The 10,516-nt window shown below is 33.1% G+C and overlaps 1 protein-coding gene across 1 annotated transcript; it reads left to right on the top strand.

Moving 5' to 3' along the window:
* The first annotated feature begins 2,254 nt into the window (after positions 1–2,254).
* On the top strand, positions 2,255–4,101 carry LOC106778893. The gene is made up of 6 exons (XM_014666893.2): positions 2,255–2,664; positions 2,756–2,900; positions 3,057–3,144; positions 3,411–3,462; positions 3,724–3,778; positions 3,988–4,101. Exons 1-6 carry the CDS (start codon positions 2,293–2,295, stop codon positions 4,020–4,022), a joined length of 747 nt encoding a protein of 248 aa, XP_014522379.1. The 5' UTR covers positions 2,255–2,292; the 3' UTR covers positions 4,023–4,101.
* The last annotated feature ends 6,415 nt before the right edge of the window (positions 4,102–10,516 follow it).

The following is a 10,516-nucleotide window of genomic DNA, read 5'->3' as shown; positions in this document are numbered from 1 at the left end:
CCAACAAATATATGTATAAAAAATGTAGATAAATAAAAATACTTAAATAACTCAAAATAATGAGAAAAAAATTATCACTTAAATTCTAAGAACTTTAAGATAAGACAGAGAAAAATATTACCCTCTCAATGAATAAACTATCGCCAAATTAAAATAAAATCTTTACAACGAGAGCACAATCTCTTATATAAGAAGATGTTGATCTAGAACATTATTACTCGGGACACCATTTTTTTTTAATTTTAAAATAATATATAAAAATTTGTGTTTAATTTGGTCACTAATTCAACTTCCTTTCTCTAGGTTATAAAATTTGAGAATTCAATAGCACCCAAACTTGAAAAGAATATAGAATAACTCTCTTATTACCACGTCCAAGTATGGCATATCCTATGCTTGTATCATGTTTTCCTTACTCTAAGTCACATCACACTTCTCATGATTTACTTGGTCCCCCATTCTCTTCTTGACTCATCAATTCCTAAACCTTGATTGATTATGTTTTAATTGAGATCAAATTTAAAGTCCTAAAATATAATTAGAATTAAAAAATTACAATTAAAGCCTAACAAAAAATTACAAACAAATAAATTATATACCACTAATAATAATCTTGAATTAGACCATCCTTATACATAGATTCATCATATAAAACCTCATGGAAAACTTGAGAAGTACATCTTAAATAAAATCGTTACTTAATCTTTTTTATTTAGCTTTGATTAATATATTGAATTAGATATGTATATTTATTTCCTTTTAACATTTGTGCACTTTTATCCTTAATATATATATAGACACACACGCACAAATCATGTTCTAATTTCAATAAAGATATACTATATCAATATTATAAGAAATTTAAGGACGATATGATCGTTGAAAAAGATGTATATTCATTCAATTTTGAATTATGTAGATGTAGAAAGTTGAGATGTATAGTAATAATTAATGAGTGAGTGTGGAAGAGCAGATTTGTTAAATGAGGAAGAAAGAGAATAATACAACAGTTAAGATATCCCATCATGCATGTGTGTGCTTTGCCGAAGGGTGATGCATAGAAAAACTTTTTGTCTGTAGCATTTGAACTAATTAATTGAGTGAAGGCTTTGGTTTCCGAAAAAATGAAGGTAGAGAAGAAGCAAAGCTTCATTAAATGAATGATGGAAAATAGGAAAGCAAACATTCTTGTGATGTGAGATCATAATTTATGATTGAGGGACCCTTGATTGTCGTTGCATTATCTGCCACAACAATAATTTGTGTGCCCTTTCACATGTATAATCTTCCAATCACAAATGTTAACATAAATCTTACCATTTAGTCATTTATGTCTTTCTATGTCTATCTATCACAATACACTTAGTATGCATCTAAATGACTATGTTAATCATCTCAACCGCCTCAATTAAATCACACCTTCTTTTGTAACATAGCTCACAAAATGTCAATTAACTGACTAATTCTGATTTAAGTTTAGTTAATAATAAGTTAAGTGGATATAAAATGTGAATTAAATTTACATATATACTTTTTTTTTAATGTTTTTAGGTAAAAATGGCAACTGTGTGTATAAGACAGGTAATAGATCGGTCAGTCAAGATGTAAGTTGAAGGTAGAACGCGTGTGTTCAAGGGAGGAGGCTGGTTGATCGGTCATAGTGAAAGTCGGAAGAGGGGTGAAGGCAGAGCGCTGAAGAGTGATCAATGACATTAATGAGCGAACATTACGGAAGAGGAAATTGACGTAAGGAGACGATTATAGGTAATGGTCGAATGTTACGGAACATAATGTAACAGTTACAGAGGAAGTTAATACTCATTAGTGGATCTAATGTCTATAAATACAGACATACTAAACTAGGTATTGATTTTGGATCTAATTACATTCACTTAATCTTTTAGTGATCTTGCTGACTTGAGTGAGAGAGTATTTCTTTGCAGGTTACCACTTTTTGGTATATTCGAGGATATCTTGTACGTACAGATTAATTAACCCGGAGATTGAAGAGGACTTGGATAGCTCACTCTTGGATTCCACATACGAAACAACAACATTGATTAAAAATAATAAAAGAAGTTACTATAATGTAACAAAAAGGGTATGTATATACAAGGTGGAAATATGTGGAACTTGAAAATAATTACTTGAAAGAAAAAAAGCGTGTCTGGAATAGCATCCATTCCTTTCTTAAATGGAAAACTGGTTAGATGCAAAGACCAGTTGGGAAGTAACTAGAATAATGAAATAACCGATAAGTTGTTTCAATTTCGAAATTCGTTTTGCTAGGCCATGGCATCACTACCCCAAATGTCTGCCACATTAGGAACTTGCATAAGCTGGAAAATTAAGATGAGTGACGCACGACCATGCATTGCTCAAATACACAAGAAGAAGAAGAATAGTTGTTTGAAGGGTGCGTTGTTTCCATTGACATTGGTGGAAGAAAAGAAGCCGAAAATAGGGTTACGGAAAGAGCGAAGTGAAAAATGGAAAGTGGGAGTAGGGGAAAGTGGCGAGTTGGTGGCACGTTCAGTTATAGAGAGCATTGTGAAAGATTTCCACCGTGCCTTGAATGATAAAAACATGGAGGAATTGCAGCAGTTGATTTCGGATGATTGTGAGTACCAGGACTACCTCTTCTACAGTCCCTACAAAGGCCAGGTTAGTTTCAATATTTTCTCTTCTTTTTCTCTTTTCCTGCATTTCATGGTGTCAATGTATTTGTTGAATTGCATTGCTTTTGATAATTTAGGAGAATGTGATCAAATTCTTGGAGAACGTTATGGAAGCGATGGGTCCAAATATAAAAATTGCTGTGCGAGATATCAACGTGGAAGATGTCGATGTCAAACATACCAAAGAGGCCAAACTCATGGCTACACTGTTTTGGCACCTGGGTATCTCATCACTTCTTTGTCAAATCTCGAAATTAGTTTTTTGAAATGATTATTAGTATGGGGTGTATTTAGTAATAATGGATTTACAGAAAGAAAAAGCCTTTTTTATATCAACTTTCAATCAACATCTAATATCCAAAAAATCTTTGGGTTCAGAGTGGGGAAAGGACAAAAAGAAGTTACCCTTCTCAAAAGGATGCAGATTCTTTTGGTTTGAAGAAGTTGAAGGAAGATTGGTTATTAGGTAAATCCGTGATATTTGTTCTCTGTTTTACATTTTTCATATAAAAGGCATAATATATAAGGAAAAAAAATTTTAACAACATTTTTTTAATAATTTTTTGACAACGCATACGTGACAGCTTGTGATTAGTCTGTTTTAAATATTTTTTAAACATAAATTCAAATAGACTAATAAAATAATGACACATACTCCATTATTAAAAAATTGTAAAAAAGTGTTGTCAAAATATCGTTGTCCGATATATAATTGAGTGTACCTACTTGCAGCAAGATTACAGGCTTGGAGGAACTTCCAATAAAACCGGGTGAACTAGTACTGGTATCTTCCTCATTCAATATTTCTTTTCTTTTCTTTTTTTCAACACAATATATTTATTTCAATTACTTTAGTTAATATGTTTTTAACATATACTTCAACTATTTTTAAACTTAAATTATTATTTTTACAAATATTCAATCATTTTTTTATGATTTTGATTTTAATTTCTCAATATTAATTTTTAAAATTGAAAAAATTATTTGTGTAATGAAAAAGATGAATGAATACTTTTAGATTAACTCGGCGCTCTAATATCTGCAGAATGCCTTAAAAGCAATTAGTTCCTTTTTGGACAGCTATCCACCCATGGCTTCAGGTACATATATCTATCCCTTTCTTAATTATTTCTTCTATTTTCTATTTATTGCATTTATTATTATTAAAAATATTACTGAATAAATTTTAGGCATCATCCTTTATTTTGAATTTATATTGGCAATAAATAATTTATATTTAATACCGTAAGAAGTTGGTAGGGTATTGTATTATTCTAACAAAACACGATTTGAATTTGGTGCCTGACAGCGTTGCTTAACTATCCTGCCTTTCGAGATGATTGATGGCACACATGATTGGGTCGGTGAAGTCAATTTCATGCTTTTAACACTTCAAATCTCCTCCTATTTATGAATCAACAATATTTATTTTTAAAATTTGTATTTTTGTATTGTGTATTTATTGTATCTTTGATAAATATTATTTTTAATATTTTAAAATATTTTAATCAATATATTTTAAAGATACAATTAAAAAGACAGCAGTAATTCTAAACTCGTGTTCTTATTAGATGAAGTGCAATTCTCCTGGATTAGGAAAACAAATGTTAAAATTTTAAGAAAAATAAAATATTATATGTGTATGTTTGATTTTCTAATCAACACCTATAATTATTCATTTTTACTCCTAACCATCTCTCACTTCAAATAAATGGATGTGTCATCTTTTTCAAAAATTGAAAAAACGAAAACAATTGTAGAAATTTGTTCAAGCATGAATATTTTAATATCCAACAACTGGCCATATACGGTAATTAAAAACTTTAATAAATGAAAAGAGTTAAAATACACAAATTCATATAAATTTATAATTTAGTATGTCATAATATGTTAAATTCCATCTGTAGTTAAAATATTTTATATTTTTATAAGGAAAGAAATAATGCGTACAAGGATTACATATACCATCAAGTCAGAAAGAAAGAAAAAATAATATATAGAATATAAATATTAGACAATCATCCTTAAGAAAAACATAATCAGAAAAGGGAAGAAACATTAATATTTGCATTGTCATTAATTGAATAAACTTCTCGTCGTGAAAACCTAAATCAGTGTGTTCGTAAACTATATTGCACTAGACGACACTTGATAGCAACAAGTCCCTGTACACATCATTTTCCTAGTAGTATGTCGTTAAAATAGCATGTTTTTTATTCCTACTCTCCCAAACTCTTTCGACTTACATATACTTTTCCATCTCTATGAATCATTCTTCCTACTTTCTTGTCCTCTACCTCCCACAAAAGCACTCTGCATTTAAATCAATTTTCTTGCAACTTTTTCAGAAATTCTGAAGAAGGACATTAGAATCTACAATTAATTTTCACCCCTCTTCCTTTATCTGAATAGTTTTGCTTAGGTTTCTCGAGTTGAGGTTCCGGATGGAAGCGAGATTACAATAGACCACAGCAACTCTGTTCTTTGTTTCTGAACTCTCGTAGTAGTTGGAACACCGAACGGGAGTACCTACAGGTTAGCACTCCAACGATCAAGTCAGCAGAGTTATTATGATGATAATATTCCGAAAAATCAATCTCCCCTCTTACCTGAGCCCTGCTTGCCTATTTATAGAGAAATATATCCACAATAATAGGAGGCACGTTACGCTTAATCACGTACTCCGTATTTTTCTCCGCGAACTTAGCTGTTAGCTGTAACCGTAGTAGCAACCACTTCCCTCTTTCTAGATATTTACTCCGCCATTCGCTCCGCTAAATCCGCAAACTCTCTCCACTAACTTAACTATCGCTACTCTTTCGGTATAATCCCCACCCCGATCTTCTCGGCCTATTTCCCGATCTACCAAACTCTTCTGACCTTTTTCTTGTAGTCTTTACACAGGTCACCAGCTATCCTCTATGAGCGTTTTTCTTCCTATCGGCATTAACTCATTCCCGATCTTCCTCTTCGTGACCCCGATCGACTTGAGCCATCTATATTACAAGGTCACCCTTTTTCTTGATCTAATTTTTCAACTTTACGTTTAAGTAAAAGTTTGTATTCTATTATATCGTTCGATCAAATTGAAAAGTTATCGGTAGAATGTACATTAATACACTAGTGCAGAAACGTTGTTTAACATCGGTTAATTTGGGCTTTTAACATCACTTATACAATAGACGTCTATAAGGGTGACGTCCATGGGACGTCGGAAATCCTCTTAATCGATGTCAATATAAACGTCGGTTAACGACATACACCGACGTCCATATAGACGTCTACTTATACCCACACTGACGTCTAATTTCTCTATATAGACGTCCACCTATGCATAAAACCGACGTTTACATTAATATATAGAGGTTTAAAATGACACTAATCGACGTCTGTGTTCCTTATAGACGTCGGACCTGACACTAACCGATGTCTAACAAAGGCATTGTGTTTTAGTGCAGTTTTGATCCAGACTTTCGGTAGCATAGGGCAACACTCTCCTCTCGCTAGTTTCCCCACAAAAAAAGCTTGCGTCTTTTGAATCTTCTATGACATTTCAACCCAAAACCGAACCTTGGTCCATGACTACTTCCCATTATTCAACCGCAAAAGAAAAAAATTACGGTGACACGAGAATTAGACAAGGACCCAAGTTCCATTTTGGGTCGAGAAGCCATAGAAAACTCAAAAGATCGCCACTCTTCTTTTGAGGAAACCAGCAAAGGGAGAATGTTGTACTATGTTACCCAAAGAGAGGATCAAAACTGTACTAAAACACAACACAAAGAAAGCAAATTTTAATCAGTTCAACCACAAGATAATAGATGAAAGACTAAATAAAGTTTAAACTGTAAGTATAAAAAAAAAAACCACGCACCTGGGAAGCAAGAGAGAAAAAGGAGAGGAGGAAGATGAGAAACAACAATAGAATGCCGAAAAGAGAGAAAAAGAAGAGGTGTGGCAAGAGAAAAAGGAGAAGAGGAAGACGATCGATATCAGAAACTGAATGTCACGAAGAGTTGCGGTGTATTTAAAATGGAATTGGGCGTCGGTTATTCTCTAGAAACCGACGTCTATAGACGTCGGTTTTCGTACTAATGTGACGTCCAAGTGAACATTTAAAACTGGCTTTTTGAATACCCATTAGATGTCGGTTTCTGTCAGGGGGAACCGACTTCTAGGAAGCTGAATCGATTGACGTTTGATATCCTGTCAGGGATGTTCACAACGTTTGGTATGGGCCACCGACGTCTATAATAACATACACGTCGGGGCCCTAACTAGCCGACGTCTCATGCCCTCGAGTTTTGTAAACGTAATCATTACAGGTATTATAGACGTCGCGTAGCCCGAAACGACGACGTCAAAATTGAAGATTTTTTGTCTTTCCCGCCTTCCAGACATGCCTTAGACGTCGGATTTGGACTACGTGACGTCTAAGCACCTGAGAATTAGGTGAAAAGCATTAAATGCATCCCAGTAGACGTCGGGGTGCTGCAGTACTGACGTCTGTTTTTGGATAAAACCGACGTCTAGTTTACCAGACTATTTACGATAATGCCACCATCCGCTCCTATACGTCGGATTACACGCAAACCGACGTCTTATGGGTGACGTTAAACAGCGTTTTTGCACTAGTGAATAAGAATTCGACAATATTAACAATAAATACATATTAAATGTAATTCAATTTATCAATATTTTAAATTTGTATTTAGAAATTTTGAAATGAACTTTAAATTACCTAATTACGGTTTAACTAATAATAATCTTGCTTAATTTTAATATAATCATCGTTAGTATTAATTTTTGTTTAATCCAACTATTCAATTAATTGACCTACTCTTTTAGAATTTTAAACTAAGAGGACCATGTAATCTTTTAAGGGTGTTGCTCCCTCCACCACCCCAAGTGCTCCTGCACATCCTCATTATTTTCTTTTATTCCAAAAATACCCTACACCTCCTAGCTATTTTTTTTTATTCCTAAAACACCCTGCACCTCCCCAAAAACACTCCCATATTGGTTGCAAAACTATGCCATATGCAGATGCCTAGAGAAACAAACTTTAGCATTCTATCTTCAAATGAATATATTCAGATGCCTAGAGGAACAAACTTCAACATCCCATCTTCTTATGGGCATATGCAAATGCCTAGAGTAACAAGCTTCAACATTCCACCTTCGAATGGGCATATATAGATGCCTAGAGGAACAAGTACTAGCAGCTCATCTTCAAATGGGAATATTCAGAACCTTAGAGAAACTAAGAAACCTAGAGGAACCAACTTCAACGGTGCATCTTCAAATGGGCATGTACCGGTGAATAAAGGCCAGCAGATGTGGAGGCCAAAGAGTTAAAGAGGATCTTTATATATCATTCAACAGTTCAACTTTGAAGAGGTTTTGACTATTGTCTCGGTGTACTTATCAATACAAGTGTTTGGAAGAATAGGGTTATGGATTTATAGAGTTGAATGTTGTCATCCATTTAAACGTTTAAATTGAAGGAAAAAATAGGAATGGAGAGGTGTAGGAAGTTATACGTAATGGTGAAGGGAGTAACTCCCATCTTCTAATGACCATAGAGTCGTATTATAGAAGTTTGAATTGGACTCATTAAAAACGCAAAAGGGAAAGCAATTTAATATCTGCAAAAATAATTTTTACTTCCCTTTCTTCCTTTCCAAAAGTCCCATCCCTATTTATGATAATTTACTTTTAGTTTTGCACTAATTCACAACATCTTAGTAATATTGTAGTAATTTCCATTTTTAGTGCTTCCCCACATTGTAATAACATATTTAAATTTTAAATAACAAATATACAGATTTTTTTTTCACAAAAGTGGGTGGTCTAGAGCTACAAAACAAGAAATATAGCGAGCACATAATTGATATTAAAGTGTAAGGTGATTCCATGTGTAAATTTGACTATAGAAGAAAGAAAACGATGGAAAGAAGAAAACTAAGTTGGAATATGGGTGGGACTCTTTTCCCTATTGTCTTTTACTTTATTACATGCATATAGACTATAACTAAATTCATTAATTCTATCCTATCATCACCATCCAATTATATATACACGTACAAAATGATAGCTAGAAGCTACTCGTGTACCACGACTACATTTGTCCTCGCCTAAAATAATGAAATTGTTCATGCCTCACTCAAATCAAAATCTGAGACATTTGATATTCTTTGAGGAATCCATAAGTATCTCGTGTTTGAATAAGTTCTTTTAGATGTGAATAACAAGTTACAAAATCCACCATCTTAGACTTTTCAAATAACAACTTGGACCACAAAATTCTTTTTTTATCCAAGTATTATATATATGTGTTGGGATTAGCAACTAATTAAGTTAGAATAATTTCAAACAATGCATTCCTACGTTCCACAATAAAAAAAATGTTCAATACAACAATTAAACTATCAAATCTTAAATTTGACTTTAACTTAAAAAAAAATACATTATTTAAGGTAAAGAAGTTCAAAAAAGACTTAATTGGTAGATGTAGTGTGGAAGTGTAAAACTAAATGCAACACACACACACTGGATAGTTCACTGTAATGTATTGTGTTTTCATTGTATTGTGTCTGCCTTTATAAATAGTTATACACATAGGGTTTGGATCGAGTACAAAGAATGAAAATTGAAATACTATTGAATATATTAACTAATCTCTATCTTATATCTAAATGAAATAAAAGGAAAAACAAACTAACAAATAAAAATGAAAGTTGTGACGTACATGGCAACACAATAAGAAAATAAAGGTTTAAATGAAATTATATAAACATTCCAAATTTAAGTTTATTTAACCAAATATTCTTATAAATTTAAAGTTTTCATCCTTTATTAGTGTACTTCGACTATCCATGTGTATCATCCCATATTAGGATTGTTTCTTTTAATTAGATTTGGATTTTTCATTTTCTTTGTACTCCTTTATTGTTTTTATCTATTTCTCAATTACCTTTGTCGACTTTATTTTCGTCATGGTCGACCTCTTTTTTAACTTTGACCGATTTGTCTTTAACATTTATTGATTTTTTTTTGCAATGGTTGTCTTCCCAATAACCTTATTATATATCATCATTACTACAACATAAATTCTTTTATGATTTTCTTCGTGACTATCTCACACTCCTCTCCATGCACACTATCGACCTCTCCTCGTTACTTGTTTGTGTAGTTGGTCTCTTTGTTACTTGACAAGCTTGCCAAGTTCTCTTTATGCTCGATTTCCAGTATTCTCGTCATCAAAAAATTTGGACACAACTTGGTGTTCAATCTCCAACTCGGCAAGTCGACCTTCGAGCTCCTTGACATCAACAAAACTATTTCTTCATCATCCTCCTTTGTAAGCCCGACAAAACTTTGCAATTTGGCCAATCTTACCACAATTATAACACTTCATCAATTTGCACTTGTTTACGTAGTGGTCGTATTTGCCACACTTAAAACACTCCACTTCTGACCGACCTCTTCAACCTTTCTCTTGTCCTTGACAACACTAATTATACTGACTGATTTGCTCTTTGTTGTCATCCTCAAAATCATCCCTGTCACGTTTTCCAGGACCTCGACCCTAAGTGTTTAGAGTATCTTCCTTCTTGTTACAATGTGCTTGATTAAGTGGCTGATAGTTCTTTCTTCTTAGTCGTTGGTTCTTGGTACCCGTTCTCTGGACAATTGTTAGCTCTTCATCTTCTGTTGATTCTTGGTACCCATTCTCTACTACATCCTACATGTTTTTAGATTCAAAAAAAGTCCTCATATGCAAACTTCAATTATCGTAATTTGCAGCTCTGTTTCACTCTCTCCTTTTTTTCACT

Source organism: Vigna radiata, unplaced genomic scaffold (assembly GCF_000741045.1).
Source record: "Vigna radiata var. radiata cultivar VC1973A unplaced genomic scaffold, Vradiata_ver6 scaffold_183, whole genome shotgun sequence".
Classification (NCBI taxonomy): domain Eukaryota; kingdom Viridiplantae; phylum Streptophyta; class Magnoliopsida; order Fabales; family Fabaceae; genus Vigna; species Vigna radiata.
The sequence above is the reverse complement of the archived record's forward strand: the minus strand, read 5'-3'. Positions and strand labels throughout refer to the sequence as shown.